Source organism: Magallana gigas, chromosome 2 (assembly GCF_963853765.1).
Source record: "Magallana gigas chromosome 2, xbMagGiga1.1, whole genome shotgun sequence".
Classification (NCBI taxonomy): Eukaryota; Metazoa; Mollusca; class Bivalvia; order Ostreida; family Ostreidae; genus Magallana; species Magallana gigas.
Window position 1 is genome coordinate 31044026 of NC_088854.1, and position 23216 is coordinate 31067241.

General features: G+C 34.4%; 2 protein-coding genes across 2 annotated transcripts; one reads left to right on the forward strand and one right to left on the reverse strand.

The window, feature by feature from the left end:
• Positions 1-412: 412 nt before the first annotated feature.
• LOC105338432 (GTP-binding protein 8) lies at positions 413-6176 on the forward strand. Its single transcript, XM_066076114.1, has 6 exons — positions 413-788; positions 1313-1414; positions 1536-1666; positions 1831-1930; positions 2543-2661; positions 5500-6176. The coding sequence occupies exons 1-6, from the start codon at positions 480-482 to the stop codon at positions 5594-5596; spliced, it is 858 nt and encodes a 285-aa protein (XP_065932186.1). The 5' UTR covers positions 413-479; the 3' UTR covers positions 5597-6176.
• A 1580-nt stretch (positions 6177-7756) lies between these two features.
• Positions 7757-18764, reverse strand: LOC109620016 (uncharacterized). The gene is made up of 16 exons (XM_020071497.3): positions 18573-18764; positions 18287-18358; positions 17203-17325; positions 15353-16947; positions 14947-15074; positions 14616-14757; positions 14397-14528; positions 14201-14280; positions 13344-13734; positions 12957-13078; positions 12461-12597; positions 12102-12275; positions 11745-11934; positions 11366-11485; positions 9285-11090; positions 7757-9055 (listed from the first exon to the last, which is right to left on the reverse strand). Exons 2-16 carry the CDS (start codon positions 18313-18315, stop codon positions 8966-8968), a joined length of 5259 nt encoding a protein of 1752 aa, XP_019927056.3. The 5' UTR covers positions 18316-18358; positions 18573-18764; the 3' UTR covers positions 7757-8965.
• Between the last annotated feature and the right edge of the window lie 4452 nt (positions 18765-23216).

Below are 23216 nucleotides of genomic sequence, written 5' to 3' on the forward strand. Positions count from 1 at the left end.
CGCCAGTGCATTGTTATGTCATTTTTCGTATATTATTTTATGTGTTGATAAAATGACGTAACAGTGCACTGGCGAGAAATAGTACTCGTCGAGAACTGGTTGCACACCAGTACACCAGAATATGCACATATAAAAAGAAAGAAAACCATAAACTCTTTAGACAAATTAAGGAAAGCTACATGTCGGCTATGAGTGTCATGTGTCGATCAGGTGTAGCAAAATCAAAGGGTTTATATACCTGTCTGCTGTTGCTTATTTATGAGTCTTGATCTGCTAGAACTATAGCTCTAGATTTATTTCATTATTTGATAATCATTCTACTGGCAATTTGATTGATACATTTGTTGACCAAAATGTATACACATGTATTTTGATATTTGATTTTGTAAATTTTCAGGTGCAGAACTGCAGATATTGACCTTAATTTGAAAGAATTGAATCATTCCTTGGAATGGTCATTGTAAATTTTAAGCTTAAATATGACCAGAGTACTCTCATTATTTCAAAACCTGGGCTTCCATGTCACCAAATCGCGATGTGCTGCAATTAACTGTATTCGAGCGAATTCCAATCAGACTTCCCCAGATCCATGGAGTGTGAATCCCATAAAAGACCTGCAAGACTTGGTGGCAATTCCCATTGTTAAAGAAAATTACCAAGTATTCAATCCATCCCCGAGGGAAATAGAACAGGGGCATGAACTCTTCAAACAGAGGGCAGGCCGTGAAATCACCATGATCAAGTCTGTGGTTTCACTAGAGAGACTTCCAGAGCAGAACATTCCTGAAGTAGGTGCAAATCTCATGTAAAGATATACAGTTGAACTTCGATATCTCAAACACGGATACTGTAAAATCATTAAAATTCGTGGGGGCCAATTTTTGTGGATTGGTTAACTTTTACGGGTTTGTGGGGACATAATTTCGTGTATTCTTTTATACCAACATAAGGACATATGATTTTATAACACTGATTTATTAATTCGTGGAGGATGTAAATTCGTGGATGAGAGGTAACCACGAATTCCATGAAAATTGAGCCACAGCGAAATTTAATGATTCCACAGTATCTCGAATACAATGGATACGTGGAAGTGATTTGTTAGTCCCAACCGCTTATTATTTTTGGTATTTTACCCTCGATATCTTGAATACCCAGATATCTCAAAGTTTTATTCAAAAGTCCCATCTCATTCAAGATTACAAAGTTTGACTGTAAATGTGTTTTACAAATTGAATGTTCTTTTTCTTGCAATTATAATCTCAATTGAATCAAACTGAAAACATTATTTTAAGATGAAATTTCATTACAGGTGTCATTTGTTGGTCAAAGCAATGTTGGGAAATCTTCTTTAATCAGTGCTTTGTTTAATCACTCTAAAGACAGTCCTCTTATCAAGATTGGCAAAAAACCTGTAAGTATTCACATGTATTTGAAGTGTTACATTTAAAAGAGAATCAGTGCATTTGAGTGTTTAAAATTATATAGAATTTATATTGAGCTTTACTAGTGAAGATGAATGGATATTTTAATAGGGGTTGACCAAGACACTTCTGTTTTTCGAAGTAAAAAAACTCTTTACCCTGGTGGATATGCCAGGCTACGGGAAAAAAATGCCTACCTATTACATGAAGTCCATGCATGGCTACCTGAAGACAAGGAATGTGTAAGTTATGTTCATTGTAAAATTAAGTGATGATGAAAGAGACACCAATTATCTTCCTCGATCCTCTCAGATACTGGACTATGAGCTACATTTTGGTGACTTCATTGTGTAAACAGTTAAATTTCCAGTTGAACTGTAACAGAATTATTTCATGATCACTTCAGGCTGTGTAGGTCATTTTTACTGGTAGACAGTGAGATGGGATTGTGTGATGTGGATAAAGAAGGACTGAGGATGATGGAAGATTTAGCCAAACCCTATGCTGTAATAATTGGACATTATTTTCTGCTTTAAAGTTCATTTTATATTGCTGTAAACCAACTTTTATTTGCGTGCCAGAAATTTTTACAAGAGCTTGGTCATTGTAAATATTTCTCACTGCAAACCAGTTCTTGACATTTGGTTGCCTTTTGTCAATGAAAATAAGCCGTTGCAAGTCAGTATATTTTGAGTTAATCATGAAATAAAGTCGCCACATATAAAAGTTGGTTTACAGTATTTGATGCTACATATTGGCATTATCTATATTGTTAGCTAGATTTATTAAGAATGAATTCTCATGTATTGATCTAGCTGTGACATACATGTAAGGTGGCATTATGATCAAACATGTATTACCGGTATGCAATAAGTCAGCAAATCTATGCTTCAAGTCACCAGTAACCAATTCCAATATGCTGCTGTTAAATATTGTAATGATGCATGCATGTGATAGCTGATCAAGGCAGAAGGGAATTTGAAGTCAGAGTTTAAAAGTTACTTTTGTCAAGTAAATTCAGTTTAAAATCAATATTCACGGATCTTCTTTATTCAGGTTACCTGGTACATTTGTACATGTATATGTAAAACATTGTATGTTTATCTTGCTCCCCTCAGATTGTGTTGACAAAAATTGACAAGCCCCGCAGATCTGTTCTACTGAAGAATCTACTGGAGGTGTTAGACTATATCAACAAACAAACACATATTTGCTTACCTCAGCCATTCCTTGTCAGGTACTTTATGACAATCAATTCTGTTCAGTCATATTTTAATCAAATTAATGCTCTACTATCTTGAATTTACTTACCCCAAAAACATGGATGGCATTTCCCATCAATACTAATGGGAGGACATGCTGAGTGTTCATATTTTTAAAGTTGAACAATATACAATTTCTAAATCCCATAAACTCTATTTTTGCATAATAACAATGACCTATATTTTTCTTTTTTTTTCTCAGGTCATAAAATTTGTGAAAATAGGGAACATGTGCAGCATTTTTAATTTGTGTTGGTCATTTTTTGCAATTTAAAAAAATTATTAAAGAAAAAAATACAGAATATAATATTTGTGTTTTCTATAATTTGCGAGGAAAAGTCAGATCACGAAAAAGCGAAAATTAGATCAATGCAAAAATTACCGGATACACGGTAATATATTTAGCTCACCTGAACCGAAGGTTCAAGTGAGCTTTTCTGATCACCCGTTGTCCGTCGTCCGTCCGTCCGTCCGTCCGTCCGTCCGTCCGTCCGTCCGTCCGTCTGTCTGTCTGTCTGTCTGTCTGTCTGTCTGTCTGTCTGTCTGTCTGTCTGTCCGTCCGTCCGTCCGTCTGTAAACTTTTCACATTTTCAACTTCTTCTCAAAAACCACTGGGCCAAATTTAACCAAATTTGGTACAAAGCATCCTTATGGAAAGGGGATTATAAATTGTTAAAATAAAGGGCACAGCCCTTTTCAAAAGGGAGATAATTGCGAAACAGTAAGTATAGGGTGCATGTCTTTAAAAATCTTCTTCTCAAGAACCACTGCACCAGAAATGCCAATATTTACACAAAAGCTTGTATATATAGTGAAGATTCTAAATTGTAAAAATTGTGACCCTCAGACCAAAACTGGGGCCCCAGGCGGGGTTCAAAGTTTAACATAGAAATACATAGGAAAATGTTTAAAAAATCTTCTTCTCAAGAACCACTGCACCAGAAATGCCAATATTTACACAAAAAACTTGTATATATAGTGAAGATTCTAAATTGTAAAAATCGTGACCCTCGGACCAAAACTGGGGCCCCAGGCGGGGTTCAAAGTTTAACATAGAAATACATAGGAAAATGTTTAAAAAATCTTCTTCTCAAGAACCACTGCACCAGAAATGCCAATATTTACACAAAAGCTTGTATATATTGTGAAGATTCTAAATTGTAAAAATCGTGACCCTTGGACCAAAACTGGGGCCCCAGGCGGGGTTCAAAGTTTAACATAGAAATACATAGGAAAATGTTTAAAAAATCTTTTTCTCAAGAACCACTGCTCCAGAAATGCCAATATTTACACAAAAGCTTGAATGTATAATGAAGATTCTAAATTGTAAAAATCGTGACCCTCAGACCAAAACTGGGGCCCCAGGCGGGGTTCAAAGTTTAACATAGAACTACATATGTAAAATGTTTAAAAATTTTCTTCTCAAGAACCACTTCACCAAAAATGCCAATACATACACAAAAGGTTGTATATATAGTGAAGATTGTAAAAATCGTGACCCCCGAACAAAAATTGGGGCCCCAGTAGGGGTTTAGATTTTAACATATATAGGAAAATGTTTTAAAATCTTCTTCTCAAGAACTATAGTGCAACTGTTTTGGATATTACTATGCATACATGTACATCCTTAAATAATGTAGATTCAAAAAATTGTAACTCCCGGACAATTGATGGGCACCAAGAGGGGTTCAAAATTTAAACATTTTAAAAAACATAAAGGAAAAGTTTCAAAATTTTCTTCTCAAGAACTACAATGTTTTAGTTTGTGGAATTTCTATGCATGCATCCTTCGCTTATGTAGATTCCTAATTGGTAAAATCGTGACCCCAGACCAATACTGGGGCCCCAAGATGGGGTCAAAGTTTATTATAGAAATATAAAGGTAACATGTTAAAAAATCTTCTTCTCGAGAACTACAATGCTTCAATTTGTGAGATTACTATCATGCATACAACCTTGGATAATGAAGGTTCGACAGTTTTAAAATAGTGACCCTTGGACTAATACTAGGGACCCAAGATGGGTTTAAAGTTAAATGTAGAAGTACCGGTATATATGGAAAATGTTTAAAAATCTTCTTTTCGAGAACTACAATGCATCAATTTGTCAGATAACTACGTAAGCACCCTCAAATAGTGTAGATTCGAAATTAAAAAAGCTGTGACCTCAATCTAATACTGGGGCCCCAAGAGGTGTTCAAAGTTTAAATTAGCATAGAAATATAGAGGGAAAATGTTGAAAAATCTTTTTCTAGGGAACTATAATGCTTCAGCTTGTGAGATAACTATGCAAGCATCCTTAAATAATGTAGATTCCAAATAATTAAAACTTTAGCACTGGACTAATACTGTGGCCCCAAGAGGGGTTCAAAGTTTAACATAGAAAAATATATTGAAAATGTTTTTAAAAAGTTTTTCTCGAGAACTATAATGCTACAGTTTGTGAGATTACTTTGCAAGGATCCTCAAATTGTGTAAACTCTAATGTAGTGGAACCAAGAGTTATCTTTCTTGATGTTCTGTATAGTCTGAGAGTTATTCCTCTTGAAGTGGAACTCTTCTCTTCTTTTTCAGGTTGTGTACGTGCGGTCCCACCGCAGTGCTACACATTTTAATTCCTATGTTACTATTTATGTTGTTAAAGCCAACCATAAACCTCGGACCATAACTGGGTCCCCAGAAAGGGGTTCAATGTTTAAAATAGAAAAAGCATATGCTACGAAATGTAATGTTACAAGGAACTGCTGTTCAGGTGAGCGATGTGGCCCATGGGCCTCTTGTTTTAATTTATATTGGCTGTTTATTTTTTTACAGTTCCCCTTCTCTGTCTGGGATTAAATATCTACAGACCTTTATCGCTCACACAACGGGAAATTTACACCTTGCTTCAAAAAACACAGAACAAACATGAAAATTAACATTCAACTCAAAGGCAGGATGACACACACAGATAAAGGATGTCAAAGCCAGCAACAATTGTGGGTTTCTAACAAAACAGGAAATGCTACTGTTTTCCTCCCACAACATACACTGAAAATAGACAAGGGGAAATAAAATGTGCATTGTAAAGTGTGTTGATATGCAAGAGGGACATGGTAGAAAGTACAAATAATACCAGAGCCAGATGCAACAGGAAATCATAAGGATGCCACTGGTTTACCATGGGAGCATCTAACATGATTTAAATATTGAGGGCACGTATACATTGATGATATATATATGTATATATTTATATACGAATAAATACATAGCTAACTGGAGGAACTTTTTATGTGCATTTGGGCAAAAAAAACAATTCAGACACAAGGAAGCTGAAAGAGGGAAAATGCTTCACAACTATTGAATGGTGGAAAAATACACTATTAAACTAGTAAACAAATTCCATGTATATTATAGTCAACAAAGATTCAAATCATTTTCTTTTCCCTTCTTACAAATACAAAATATAGCCAAAAGATACAAAGTTACCTTATAATAAAAACAACACATATTAAAACAGTTTTGTTATTTTTATTTGATGTAATATTTTTCATATTTATAATTACATAAGTTGGGATTTAAAAGTATTTTAAAAAAGAAAAAAGTGTTTTGTAAAAGAAAAAAATACATCACAAAGTACAATGTATCACAGTGTATTTGAAGAAAAGAGAAACTCAATTTAAAAATGTGCAGGTGAATTAACACAAAAATTGTATATAATTGCTGTTTTAGTTAAGAAAAGTAGATAAAACTTGAGATTGGCATATACATACATGTACATGTATATTACATTAAGGTATTATTTTAAAATTTTCTAGCTGTTAAAATTATGTAAATAAAATAAACTTCTAAAAACATATACTATTTAAAAGCTAGATGTTTGATTTAAATTTACAAATGATTTACTTTACTCAAACTAACTAAATGTTTTCTAAAATGGTAATACATTGTACATGTATGTCTATCAATATAATATACTGTTAAAACAAAAATATCATAATTCAACTTTGTGGGCTGAATGACATATCCTAAATAAAGGATGTTTTGAGATGAATCGTATTAACATTTATTGGAAATATTTAGTGAAATTATTTTGTAGGAATATTGTTTAGCTGATCGATCTCTTCCATGCATACATTATGATATGAGGCAATATTCTTTTTTCTTTTAACAAAGACAAAACAAATTATATAACTATTAAGTAAAATAACAATTTAACAGTCTTGACTTTTTTTGTAGAGGTAAAAGTGATATTTTCACAGTAAACATGCAGTTACCAAATTTGACAATACATTTAATAGAACTTGTACCTATCAAATTAATTACAATGTTTGCTGCAGTCTATACAATGCATAGATTATTACATTACAACAAGGGACATACAGTCATTGATAACTGATAACAATGCAAATATATAACCCTGAGCTAAAATTGGCTAACATGGACGGATGCTAAATTATTTTATATATTATATTAATATTATTTATATATTTGTTCTCAAAGAATGGCCCCTCTTTGCTATTTATTTGCTATTTAAGAAAGTTGATCAGCTCTTTATGCCTTTAAAATTGATGGAATGGTCAGCATTGGCTTGCAATGGCAAGATTTTTACTCTTTTACAAGTTTTATATTTGAAATAAAGGAGCTACTGGTCGCAGCATAAATCAAATTTCAATCTAATCTCTTCTAAAAATTTTCAATTTAGATAATACATGTTGAGGCCTCAAGCAGAACCAAGTAAACTACCGTAAGTAAATAGTTAAATAACGTAGGTAGATAATTATATTACTTACATGTATCTCTACTATATTTACTACATGTAAATATATTATAATAAATGTTTAAGTAAATATATTTAATTTTCTATATAGATTGTTTTTGTTTTAAATGGACTACCTGATTCTTTACAACAAAAATATATCTATCTATTAACATATTAAGTGTTATTAATGTTTTATGCTTGAAATAATCTTAATTTAAACTCTGTAACTACATGTATTTATATAATTCATACATACATGTAAACTGCAGTTCTAAGTGTTCTTCAACCAAAACAAACAAAAATTGTGCTAAAACCCCCCAAAAATTAAAAAAAAAAAGTGATTCTTGCACTTCATGACACAAGTATAAAAAATAACATCACAATACCTTAATTAAAGTAATGTGTATGAAAATGGTGACAATTTAAGACATTATGACACTGCACAACATAAATACTTTAAAATACATGTAATAGCATGTAAAGATTGGAATGTGACAAAAAATTTGACAACACACAGAACACTTGCATGGCAACATATACGGTACATGTACACATACAACATGATTTTATTAGCACTAAATTGAAAACGATTGTTCGTTGCTTGAATCACATTATTTTGTGTAGACAATATATTACCTTCAGCACTCTGTAACTTTTTACCTATACATGTAACTGCCATATCATTACAAACAAATTAGATGTTGTCAGTGTAAATCACTTGTGTATGTTCAAAAGGTTTTGGAATGTCCAACTTGATACAATAACATAAGTGCGTTAACAATGACATGAACTAATGCCTTAATGGCATGTTATTGAGATTCACAACCAAATAAAACTGAAGGTCAAGGTGTCTGAGGACTTTGATCTTGACACTGAAACTAGCTAGTAATCTAACAGTCAGTTTGAAAGGATTTTGAGAAAATGAATGCATGAATGCTTTGATCAGACTAATGTGTATATGAAGAGCTAAAGTAGGGTAAAAAATTCTTTTGGCATGAGTTAATAAAATTAGTTATGAGTGTTGTCCTCAAATATATGTATCAATAGATAAAATTAGGAGATATGCCTGCAAATTGTAGACTGACATTGCCTGCCTGATATGTGCTGAATTATATCAGTGTAATAGAGATTTATTAATGGAGAACTAATCTACTGTGAATTTATTTGAATTTGTTTGAGGGGGGGGGGGGTACAGTTTTTATTCTGGGCACATAGTTTGGTGGACTCACTTTCATAAATAATGAAAACAGATCAAATTTTAAAATCAATTGAGACTGAAATAAGTGGATTAGGGTTGCAGATAAAATTCCACGAAAACTGAGCCACTACAAATATTTACGATTTACGAGTATTATTTAAAAAGCTGGACAGAGGAACAGACAAGGTTTTTAATATAATTTAAACTTAGAAGATCAAGGATGAATGCTTTTGCCTCTCTTTAGCAGGTAGACTGAAAGGAATACATTGTGGTACATATATGAGAATAAATGTAAGACAGACTAGCAAAAACATAAACAGGGGAGTGTCTTCATGATGCTGTCAATCATCTACAAATGACCAACTACTGGCAACAGAGTGGGTGGGGCTATGCATATCTTCTTTCATAGCCATCCGCCTGCTTGACACAGCCTAAAAAATATAAAGGCAAAAAATTATGCATATAATATACATGTAATACAAGTACTGGTATAATGAAGTTGCTCTTGTCATTTCTTTATTCAATTTTGTCCCCCCCCCCCCCCCCCCCAAATTAAACTCTTAATGTTGGAATCAATTAACCAGTAAGCTCAGTTGCATGTATGATAGCACTGAATACTGGTATTCACATTATTTCGCTCATGATTATTATAGATCATACCTGTTTCAGAATGTCTGCTATGGAGGAAATGGTTCCTTTGCTGACTTGACTTAGATCCTTCAGTTGATAGGGATGAGGTTCATCTGTTGGGACTAGAAGTTCCTTTCGTTCGCGCAGCTCTACTGACTTCAACATAAACCCTGTATTTTCAGAGCTAAATTTAGTCCTCAACTCTGCCTCAGATTTTATTGGCTGTTTGCGCCGTGGGGAGGCAGAAGGAAGAGCCAAGGTTTTCAAAGAAGATTGTGAAGGGGAGACGACTGAAAATCCAGTCTGTATTGAAGTTGGTGGCCCTTGAAGACTTTGGCTTGAAAAAGGTGGGGGAGGAGGAGGGGGAGGGGGAGGTGGAGGGGGTGGGTTTTCTGGGATCAGTATTGGGGGAGGCATCATCTGTGAGGGAGGGGTTCTTTTCCTGGAGCGGTCACTTCTAGCACTGTCCATTCTATCTTTTTCATCCACCCATGCCTCAATACTTTGTCTGGCGGTTCCTAAAGACAAAAGAGAACCTGTCTGTTGCCCTATTACTTTCACATTCTTTGCATCATAAAACTTGGAATTAAGTTCATCAAGGATGGACCCATTTTTGCTTCTTCTAACATTCTCTCTGGTGGTTGCATCTGTGACCACTTTGAAGGAATTGGATTGATTCTTCAATAGACCACCATTCTCTGATTCCAGACTGTCTCGAAGTGGCATTTCATCCAAACTATCCACATCTATGTCATCTTCCTCCTCAATCTCCTCAGGGATGTCTTCAATATCCTCAGGAATGTCCTCAATATCCTCAGATCTATCCTTCTTCTTCTCCTCTCCTGAGTCTATGTTTTCCATGATGGAGTTAGAAGTTTGAGCAGGCACAGTTTCTTTGGACTGACGAGTCGGAGGTAAACCACTGTCTTTTCCTGGTGAAGCAGGAATCATTTTATTTTCCTTTATTAATGGTTCACTATTTGATTTCAGGGGCACTTCACTACTAAATCGAAGCTTTAGTTCATCTTGCAGTGATACATGTGGAACACCTTTTGATGATCTAGGAGTGGGTTTGGGGGTTTTGGAAGAACTCTCTTCTGTAACAGATGCATTTCTTTCTTGGCTTTTCTGCACTTTGGGAGATTCTTTTCTGGCAGTTTCAAAATCATTGGAGGTTTTCAGTTTTTGTTTCTGCTTGTTTAAAGTTTCTGCATCTAGTGACAACCTAGTAACACTAGATCTCTGTGTACTGGACTTCTGCTCATCTGTCGTGATTTGCTGCTGTTGGCTTGTTACATTTTGCTGCTCAGTTTTTGTGTGTTTCTGACAGTTAGATGTGCTTGATGATTTTTCTTTTGGTGACTTTGAGTTATTGCTTTCATCGATTTCCATGGATTTCTTTGCATCAGGAATTATAGGTGACCTCTCGCTGTTCAAAGCCTTCAAATTTAAACTTAAATCCACACTGCTGCTCACAACAGGTGCTTGATTTGGACTTGAAGATGAAAGCTCTAATTTTTCGTTTGTGAAACCATTGGAAAGTGAAAGACTATCGCATGAAGAGTCAGAATCCAGACTGGACCTTGGACGGGGGGTGGGGTCTTCAGGAATACACAGGGTCAGGGACTCTGTTGGGGGCACATGACTGTCATGTGACATTCTGATGTCCTGAACAAGTGTGCGTACATTTTCTGTATCCAACGTGTTGCTGACTAGACTGATAATGGTGCGTGCTGATTGGACATCTTCTAGGGCCACAGGAGGAATTCCCGCCTCCTTAAAGAGAGCCTGCCAATCAGGGGGAAAGGTCATGTGGTCCAGTTTGATCAAAATATCCTGAAATTTAAATTTCTTAAAATTATTATTGTCTGGTTCAAAAACTCAATCTAACAGTTTTAAGACTACTCTGAAATAAAAATTCTTAGGCAAAACAAGAAGCATCTAATGTACATATCAACTTGCAATTCAAATTTTCAAGGATTACATTTCTGGAATTAAAAGTAAAGAAACAACGAACAGTTTGGATATCTTGAACATGAAGTACAAATGTAATTTTGACATAAAATCTACAATTTTTTTCTATCCCTGTGTCATGAAGATTTGTGCCTTACCCTGAATGGAGGTCTCCTGGTGGGTAGGGGATCCCAGCACTGTTTGATGAAGCTAGACAACTGGTCTGGACAGGACTCTGGAATCTCTGGTCGTTTGTTTGTCCTTATTTTCTCCAACACCTTAGAAATACATCAATTAATATCTTATGTCCTTTTTGAAACAATTTAAAATCAACTTTTAATCTTTATGACATATCAGTCACATACTTTGTGATGTATCATCCACCTCACATAATTCACATCATGCAACTACGGTATATTTTTGGTCTTTTATCATGTTTGTCCATTGACTTTAAAAGAGGGATTGTAATAGACACAGTAAAAGAATCTTTCCAATTTGGATTTTGAGGCTCCGTAATTAGATGATTATTCTACAAACCTGATAGACTGAACAATTTTCGAATGGCTGTTTCTTGGTTAACATTTCCCACAGAACAATAGCAAAGCTGTAGACATCTGCCTTTGTAGTTATGTCCCCTGTTTCTAGTAGTTCTGGTGCCATCCAGCAGGGGGAGCCCTGAACAGGTTTACACTTAGAGGCTCTACTGGCCTTCAGGTCTGCATCATGTCTACAAATAGCATATACAAGGATGTACAATACTTCCACAAGAATAAAACCATCCCTGATTTTCCTTGATTTAAAGACATAATAAGAAAATAGTTTACGGCAGAGTTTTTCTTCATTTTCACATATGGTAATTGAGGTATACAAGTATAAAATTTTAAAAATATAAACCTGAATTTTGAAAATCCAAAATCGGCTATCTTTGCTCTGTTGTCCCCGCACAGTAAGACATTCATTGATTTCAAGTCTAAATGTAAGACTGCTGGTTTGTGTTGGTGAAGATAATTCATACCCAGAGCAATGTCATGAGCATATCTGAAGAACTCTGCATGATCTAGGGCTGGGCTGCAAATATATAAAATGCACTAAGTTATCTCTTTGACACTGATGGAAAGTCATTACACTAGAGCAAGTTTATTAAGAATTACAGTAATATAGGTATAAGTGGTGTATTACATTTTGCATAGGTCAGACCTGTATCAAGATACACTCATTTTTATGCCAGAGAAGTGCCATACAAGTACCTGTACCTGCTAGTGTCATGCAGCCTCTGGTGTAGTGTTCCATTGGCCATGTACTCCAGCACCATCAGAGGGAGCCGCTCAGTGGTGCAGACCCCCATCAGTAGCACCACACGGGGATGTCGAAGGTCTTTTAACAGGTTCACCTACAGAGTGTCAAATTATGCACTGTCAGATATACACACTCTCATTAAATGACACAGGAAGTCGGGAAAACCACAATGTGGTATCTTGTTTCATTGACTGGTGATCTTGACAGAATCTGATTACCAAAAAATGTATTTGATAGTTTTTATGTATCTACTTTTAAACAGATAAGAATTTGCAAAACTCTTTAAGCGGTTTTATTTATTCAGTGACATGATTTTATGTGAGGCATAATACCCCAACCATATATAAATTTCCAACTAAAACCACAAACATCTTAGTGACAAGTATCAACTTTCTTCTCCACGCATGAATATCAGTTCAACCCATGTTATTAAGTATTGTCTTTAACAGATACCTCTGCAGCGAAGTAGTTGTAGTCCTGTGGGCAGAGAGGCACTCTCAACTGTTTGATTGCCACATCTGATCCCTGATACAGACCATGGTAGACTGTGGAAAACGACCCCTCTCCCATCACATCTATAAAAATCAATGTAAATCAAACATCATATTAATTTTTAGATTAAAAGTATGCAAAATATCACATATATATTCTGCTGATATCAAATATAGTTTACATGAGTATAAAAAATCTGTATCATTTTTGCTGCACTTATCATTTATGATACATGTATATGTTATTGGTACCTTGCTTATAAAAAATTTTTAGAAAGAAACTACCGGGTACGCCTAAAATATAACTACAAGGTATTTACGCTGTCTGAGATATAATGTTAGAAATTACCCGACTCATCATAATCTAAATCCTTTATACTGATCTCAACAGAGCGAATTGGGTCATTGTGTCGAATTCTGCTCAGTTCGGACTGAAGTTGCCGAAGCTCGCTGCGGTGTTGTTTCCTCTCCTGTTTTAATTCCTCAAAATCTCCTCCTTTTTTCTGTGACCCTGACCCTGTCATTTTCCTTGACCTCTGACCTCCCTCTAAGTCACTGAATGGAAGGTTTGCATCTCCTTGACCTACATATCTGCTCTTTGACCTTCGATTTCCAGCAACTGAGTTATCTGGTGGGCTCTTGATCTGAGTTTCTAGCTCCTCTAAGCGTTTCTGGAGATCTTTCACCAGGTCCATTGTGACTGTGTCCCCTGCCATAGCTTTCTTTGTCAGTGTGTTTATCTATTTACATAATAATATAAGGAAATTTGTTAAAAACCAACAATTTTGACTGTTTTTAAACAAACATACTGCAAATAGATGCATACCATAATTGCATCATTGATAAATAGTTTTTACTTTTTTTTTTAAATACATGCATTGCATATGAATTAAACTATAGATTTGTGACTAACCCATGAATACTTTGCCAGTAAGCAGGCTAAACATATTGTCAAGAATAAAAAATACTTCAACATAAGTACATGTATGTAAGACTCTTGAGCGAGAGTGGTACTTTGTAAGTGATCTCTACAGTTCTTTTAAAGTACTGTCACATTGTTATGAATGACAGGAGTGACAATATTAATGACACATAGCAGTGTTAAATTGGTGTAGATAGCAGTGACATATACAGACAAGTATGTACATCGACCCACTTTCACAAGATTCCTGCCTGAATAGAAATAAAAGTCTTAAAGTTTAATACCTGTTTTTCAATGTCTTTGACGGTGTTTGTTCTGGAGCTGTAGGAATGTCGACTGGACATATTTCTATTGGAACTAAAACCTGAAATAAAATCAAACCACTCATGATAACGCTATTCATTTTTTCATATAGTTGTAATGTTAGCAAATTCAAAAGAGAATTTTACAATTTTACTCTACTACATGTATTACACAAACCTTGGTTTTCCTGATGGAGGTAGCTGGAACTGATTGGAGCAGCCATACTTTGTCTAAGTGGCGGTTTGGAGGGGTTGGGTCGATACAGGGGTCGTTTCTGAGGTGAAGAACTCAAAGGAATCTCCCCATCAGCTAAAATTCACAACAGACATTCCTTGAGTTCCATCATTCAAAAAGTTTTCACTCAGAACTGAGAATGACATTAATGGTTTTACTCACCTTCGGTTGGCCTGGCTGTGTTGCCATAGTTGATGACCTTGACTAGATCCTCCAAAGAGTCTTCCTCTTCCTCTGTAGTGTCCATTTCTTTCTGTCTTGCTTCTTCCTCCTCTTGTTGCATTCTTTCCAATGATTCCTCTCTCTGCCATCATTGAATTAAAATTAAAGTAACATTAAAACCTCAGTTCTCTCTCTCTCTCTCTCTCTCTCTCTCTCTCTCTCTCTCTCTCTCTCTCTCTCTCTCTCTCTCTCTCTTCCTCTCTCTCCCTCTCTCTCTCTCTCTCTCGTTATAAAAACACAAAAATCTTTTCATTCACAACAGAATTTTAACCTTTTTCTTTTCTCTCTCTATATGCCTTGCTGCCATTTCATCCCTGTTATATTTGTTTTGTTCCTTTAACAATCTCTCCTCTGATGGCTCCTGTCTGATTTTGCTTCTCTTTAGTGCTGCTTTGATGCCTGATAATTCAAGTAAAAAAGAGGCTCATTTCTTGTATTTTAAAAAAGGATTCTATAATTTATCCTATCTTATCAGACAAAACAAATTTTTCCATATTAACTATTGAGGTGACACAAAATTGCTGAGTACTGGTAAATTCACATCTATCTACCACAATTTAAAACATATAAATCATACTATTAATACATTACATGTTATAATGCTACTCAACCATATATTAAGATTTATCAGCAAATCTTCTTAAACTAAAGACAGGGAGAGATTACAGGTTTCTTACCTTCTTCTGCCTTTTTGTTGACCAGTTCTGTTGCCTTTTTGTTTGTAACATCTGCAGACTTTGCTGAGTTTGCCCTAGGAAGATTTGGTCCAGATTTTTGTTTCCTGCTCCTCGCTTTGCTACTCTGTGGCCTCTCAGCTAACAGGACCCCTTTACTGGGTTTGCCTCTGGTCAGTGAACTATCTCTTGGTCTAGCTGAGCTATTTCTATCCAATTTCCTTGAATTTCTTTGAGATTCACTGCCAAAATTCTGGCCGGCCTCCATTTTTGAATATGTATGTGATATGCTGTTGGATCTTTTTACAGAGCCACTAGGCTTTGTGAATGTACGATCTTTTGGTTTTTCATCTCCTGTTGACGAAATTGAGAATGGAGATGAAGAGTCTTTCATTCTTGAACTCTCTGGAGTCTTTGGTGACTTTATTTCACTTTTGCTTTTTACAGAAGCTGATGTAGTTGGACACATTTTTTCTGCATTTCTAGTCTTTGGACTAGATTTACCACTAACGGAATTTTCATCTTGATGAACTGGCTGCATTTCCTTCTTTTGTTTGAGTTCCTCTATTCCTGTTAAAAGTTTTTTCATTGCTCCTAAGGCCAGAACTCCCATTTTTTCAAGTTGTTTTTCATCCAATGTAATTAATATACTTAGATCTATTTCATTTCTTGCAAACATATCAATGTATTTTTCTTCCTCCAAAAGAGCCAGTCTCCTTAACCACATGTAAACACTAGGGTCACATTTCACTCTTGTTGGACTAGGACTATTGTCTTTCGGTTTTGAAAGCAACTCCTTTTGTAAACTTTGACTAGAATATGAAGAATGAGAGTTTTTCGATGTTACTTCACCATCATGAACCTTGGAGACTTCTGATAAAGATGTTAAGTTCTTGCTAAACAATTCAGGATCGATTCTATTAGTTTGTTTTGGGGATTCTTTCTTGGTCTCTTTATACAACTCCCTGGAAGGTTTAACATTGCCCTTCTGGGCCATCAATTCCTTTCTTTTCACAGTTTTGCTTCTGTCCTCTTTGCTAGAATCACTTGTTGGTACTCTCAATTCACTAGCTTCTTCCTTTTTCACAGCTGATTTTGACTTTGTTTCATTTTGTACACCACCTGATTTAGTTTCACTCTCTGCACTTATATCCTTAATATCAGAATTTTTCTTTCTCCATATGACTTTAGAACTGACCTTCTCCAACACTTTAGCTTTCATGTCAGACACTTTATCCACTGTGAAGGTGTCCATAGTAATGGGTACCTCCTTCCCTCCCCTCTCCTGCTTCTTTCTCTTGTCTCCTTCATCAGTTGGAGCACACTCCTTCTCTCTTCTCTTTCTTCCACTTACTTGAGATGTATCTTCTGATGCTTTATCACTGACATTATACGTAAAGCCTAGCTGTTTACTGTCAACAGTTAAGTTTTTATTACTGTTTCCTTTCAGCTGGGCTCCATTTCTTTGATCTCTTTTTGGATTCTGGGACACAGTTCTCTTCTGTTCTGAGTTTTCTCTGTTTAGATCCTTCACCCCTCTATAGCTGTTCAGCTTTCCAGCACCGCCATGCTCCCATCTTGATCCACCAATTTCCTTTCTATGAGACAATAAAATTGTTTTTATTGTACGTTAGTCTTGTTTTTTTTTAATGAAACTTAGTTCCTAATTCAATCATAACACCATTTTCATAGTTCCAATACGTCCTTCTATTTGAACTTCTTAGTTTTATTTCTATGTCTTTGTATATATAATGACAAATTTTGAACATGTCAAACATGTATTTTGAAATTAGTGATTTCTTAAAGTAATTATGTTGATAATTAATACTGTTTGCTAAATTATATCTATTAACCTTAGAATTCCCCTAACACTGTTTTCATCCACTTCTTGAAACCTTTGGTGAAGAATCAATGCATTTTCAAGATCTTCTACGTCACCATGCAGCTTCTTACTTTCTTTTTGTAGCAACTGTAAACTGTATAAAAAAAATTGATATTATTTGTGGCAGCTAGGCACAACTCACAACAAGAAATCTAATGAGAACTTTTTATTATTGTATTCAAGTAGGATGGATGAATATTCAATTGACTATTAGAAAGTAATGATAACATATTTTTGACAAAATGGATTTAACACTAATTAAATGAACCCTATATGGCCCATCTTATAAACAATAAAGAACCAAAAACATGGTCAATTAATTTACAAACAAAACTTTTCAAATTAATAAAGCACATTACCTCTTTTAAAAAGTGTGTACCACCATTATAGTCTGTCCCAAGATATTTTTGCTGCATATTTGAACGATTTTTAATAAAAATACACATACCTGTGACTGAAGTGCAATTAAAATCGATGGAAGGGAAAATTCACAAGATAACTTCATTCACACATTATCATTTTTCCCTCGAAAAAATTCACAGGAACAAAAACAGATTTCCTACGGAGATTTATAATGGGGAATGTTGACATCTTTTTTCCATTCGGAAATACTCGGGACCCCTCGCGCAATTTTTCAACGTTATCATCCGGGCGTCTTCATCTCCTTGGCAATGGAAAAACCTCGTAGACTTTTTATTTTTAGCCGTGTACTGATACCCGACAAGCTAGAGGGGGCGTTTCAAAGGGGAAATCTTGGGATTTTTTCATACTATTGAATGAACATCGTCTGAACCAAGAGGTATTTATAAATATTGAATAATTTAAGAAAATATGCGGCAAAAATATCTTGGGACAGACTATAAATAAAGTCTTTGCAGTAGCTAAACCAATTAATGTTCATGCATTTATATGATGTGCTTTTCAAAACACTATTATACACACCAAAGTTGTTCTTTTTTTTTCTTTTATGCTTCTCTTTCCCAACAAGGTGGTATTTTAGCTGACCAGTTAAGAATACATGAACATTGATTTTGCATGTCACAATTAAGACTTACTGTTTGGGTCCTCGTAATTTTGAGGTCATTGTCAATCAGGTGTCGGTGTCTTCAATTTGAGTCTGTTTGCGTCTGTAAATCAATATATGTTGAATAAATTGATTACAACATTCAAAATATTTACATTTCATCTAAATCAGTTAGTTTTAAATAAATGCGGTATGGATAACTCTATAGAGTAAATTCGAAATGACCCTCCTACCAGATTCCAAACAAAAATGTACTATTTTTAAAAGATGAGCTCTTTGTATAAGCTTGGGCTGTATTCTTATAACTACAAAATTACCTTTGCTATAATACGCATGCTGAAATATCCCGATTTTATCTCCCATATGATAACAAAACAAGTGCTGGCAAGTTGTTTACGTTGTTGTGGAACTCTTTTGTGTTGGTCGCTTTTCAGTATACTGTTAATTCGTTCATATAAATTTCGTTTGTAATTTTGAAGAAAAAAATCTTAAATATCGAAGAGTTTCAAATCGAAAGATATGTACAAGTAAAAACAATAATATACATTATTTTTTTCTAAGACTAAAACGGATAAGTATTCAAAGACTGAATCATATGATGAATATCGTACTGTGATAAAACATATAACACTAAATATAGATCTACGATTCCCTTTTCTAGAAGCGTTGAACATCAAATTATGAAAACCTTTTACTAAAACTGGTCTCCAAATCCAACCACCGTGATCTTTTATAATAAAGCTGTCAACCGAAATCAAACTAATTTTTGTGGAGAAATCAAGCGAATCAATGCATGAATGTGTTGGTGTTTAGGACTGGAAACTGTGATTTAAAAAAATGAACTAAATAACAGGTATCATCTTCGCTAGCCAAGTGTCCGATTCGTTATTGGGCGATGAGAAAAACGAATCGGACACTTGGCTAGCGAAGATGAATCGCTATCGGAAAAAAGTTTGACGGTTATTCCTTTTTATATAAGTAGGTTAATTATTAAAAACAAACGGCCCATGTTTAACAGTTAATTGATCTCTTTGTTGTAGTTTACAACATAGAGAATTTAACATTTTAATACAACAATTTACACAGATTTTGCCAAGCACCGTGAAAATAAAAGATATCTATAATGTTCTTTATCATCGTATATATATACTAGTACACGTAAGATTTTCCGCAGAACACCTTCTGTGGCCCAGTGAAAAAGGTAGACAGCAGTAGACGCTTTTTTCGAAATATCTTATAGTGCTTATACATGTACATTTACATTTTCAACGGACTTTGTCTTTGATAACATTATGAATCAATTTTGAACCCTAAAATCAAATAACTTCATAAAACATGAGTGACACAAAATGGGCGTGTCTTATAGCATAACCGGCCGAAACATATGTAATCACAGATTACTAAGCTCACCGAGACGAGGCATCACTTTTATGAGGCATCACCTTTATGAGACCACCTTTATCATATTATATGAAAATCATACTTTATGATCTTGGATATTCATGGATACTGTTTTGACACAATATCATATATCATCGGTTAAAAAAATGTATGATAATTATATGTTCATTTCATACGGTATTATAAGATACAATGTTTATCAATACAATAATATAAAATACAATATTGCATCCTATCATACTTATAATTTATATCATATAATACAATAAAGTACTGTAATAAACAACGATGAGATATGATATTGTAACATATGAAATGACATTGTATTGTGTTATGAATAATTGTATTTTATGACATAATACAATACCATAATATGTAATACAATTTAGTATTATATAATACAATATCATATCACATAATACATCATAATATAAAAACAAATGATATTATATTGTATTATATAGTATGATATTGTATTGTATGATAATGTATCATATTTGATACATAATACAGGCACGTAGAATCGTTTTTGAAAGTGGGGGGGGGGGGGCAGACTCATCCAAAAAATCTTGACAAGCAAAAATATATATATATAAAAAGGGGGAATTTTAAGTTTCCCAAAATCTTCAAAATCCTAATCCGTGGAGGGGGGGGGGGGGGGGGATAGCGTACTATATAACTTCAATTTCACTCCTCATTTCCTTATTTTCATATCAATTTTTTACATACTCCCAAAAAAGTGGGGGGGGGGGGGGGCCAACTCCATGAAAATTCCATTTTTTATATGTAAATTTTACAAAATTTGTTGCTGCGAGAAAAAGTAGGGGGGGGGGGGGCAGGCCCCCCCCCCTGGTGCTACGTGCCTGTAATATGATATTGTATCATATGATACAGTATAATTTGATACAACATTGTATTATATCAATTGATACAATATCATGTGATATAGTAAAATATTATATAAGACAATATTATATTATACAAATTGTATCATAGGATACAATGATAAAAATTACAATATCATATGATACAATTTCATGTGATATTATCATATATGATATAATCCAATATCATATTATACAACATTGTATGACACGATGTTATATAATATAACAATATCATATAAGACAATTTCATGTGATATAATACTATATTATAGAAACCAATATCATATTATACAATATCGTATGATATAATATTATATAATATACAATATCGTATCATAAGATACAATATTCTATATTACAATATCTTATGTAACAATATCATGTGATATATAATAAATAAATAATAAAATATCATATCATACAATATTGTATCATTATATACTATACTTTACATAACAATATCATGATACAATTTCATATCATAAAATTTTAAAAAAAATTGATACAATATCATATTGTATCATATAACTTTTTCCATTATAACATATGATATCATATTGTTTCATATAAAGCAATAGTGTATCATATCATACAATATTTTATCATAGGAATCATGTTATATCATTGAACAACAAAAACATCTATCTATCAAGCAGGTTTGAGTGAGGTAGAAGATTTTTTTAGCATCTTTGATAATGGAGATCAGGCTCTGCATCTGAAGCTACATCTGCATTTCATTTATAATATAATTTAATCAACTATATATGCAAGCTATTATCTATAAAACATTTGACCTGTTCCAAAAAACTAAACCTCATCCAGCATCCGAAACTTATGGCTCAGATTCAGCATTCAAACCTGTCAGGTGCATCAGTATCATAAGACGCACCAACCATGCAAGTTTGGTGAAGGTAAGACCAGTAGTAGCTAAGATATAATCATCAGAGGGCACCTGCAACAAAAACTTTAACCAGCTCTAAAAACCTTAACCTCACCAGCATCCGAAACCCATAGCTCAGATTCAGCATTCAAGCCTGTCTGGTGCATCAGTATCATATGACACACCATCCATGCAAGTTTGGTGAAGTTAGGACCAGCAGTTACTTAGATATTGCTATCAAAGGGCACCTGCAACAAAAACTTTAACCTGCTCCTTAACCTCCTCCAGCATCTGAAATTTAGGACCCAGATTCAGCATGGATCCAAGTCTTTCAAGTCCATAGGTAGGTCCACATGCATCATCTATGCAAGTTTGGTGAAGATAGGACAAGTAATAACTTAGATACAGGACCTGCAACAAAAACTTTAACCAGGTCTGGACGCCAACGCCAACGCCGACGCCGAGGGTATAGCATAAGCTCCCCTTGACTTCGTCTCGGTGAGCTAAAAACGGTATTGGCTGCGCCGCGTAGTAATTCATAGCATTTGCTACATGTACATAAAAAATAGTGATTTTTAAATAATGTTGTTTTAACTGAAGTTAACATTTGAAATAATTTAAATATAAGTAATAAGGATTCATTCTTTGAATATTATGAGGTATAATAATTTCGATCGGAGCGTGGGCAAATCTATCTAGGCTTTATTGGATTTAACCACGCCCCAACCGAAATTATCACCTCATAATACTCAATATATATTATGCAATTATGACTATATATAGTTTCTATATACTTGTAAAATTTTACATGTGCAATTTGAGTGACTGACCAAAATTTGAATCTTAGATTCAAAGATACATTTTGGTAAGAGTATCAGTATTTTCTAACTTTGGTCTTTAATATGACTAATTAATACCAGTATTACGACTATGAAGTACAACACATGCGTAGAAATGTACAGTAATCACGAATTTTAAGAACACCGCATACATGTTTCATTTTCTTCAGATCATGTTAGAGACAATATCCATTCTAAAAGTCCAGCCTAATGCTGCTCTAATTAAAACAAGAGGCCCAGGGGCCACATCGCTCACCTGAGCAAAAATTGCCTTAATTCTGATCAAATTAGCATTACAGTATCAAAATATCTTGACAACTGAGTACAGTAGATCTTGCTAAAAAAAATTGAAAATCTGCCAATTTTTATCAACCTCTTATTTTTTGGTAAATACCAAGCCCCTTTTGTTGTTGTACCTGTAAGAAGATTTGTCTCTATTCCTATATACCCCCCCCTCCCCCCATTTCATGGCCCCATTTTTCTCTAGGGAATCATGGTTTCATCAGACTTAAATCTGCATAACCTTTGCTTTCACACTAAGTACTGAGTTTTGAACCGAACACTTTCCAAGAATAGTTTTAAGATTTTCTCTTCATATTCCTGTGTAAAAATTCAAACCGCCATCACGGTCCCGCCCTACCACTAGGGACTGTGATTTTGCAAACTTGAATTTACACTATCCGAGGATGCCTCTACACAAGTTTAAACCCTTTCTGGCCAAAAATTCTTTAAAAAGAAGATTTTTAAAGATTTTCTCTATATATTCCTAAGTAAAAATTCATCCCCCATTGTGGCCTCACCCTACCCCTGGACTATTATTTAAACAAACTTGAATCTATACGATCTGGGGATGCTTCCACTCAAATTTGGGCTTTCCTGGCCTAATAATTTTGAGAAGAAGACTTTTAAAGATTTTCTCTATCTATAAAAATTCATCCCCCATTGTGACCCCGC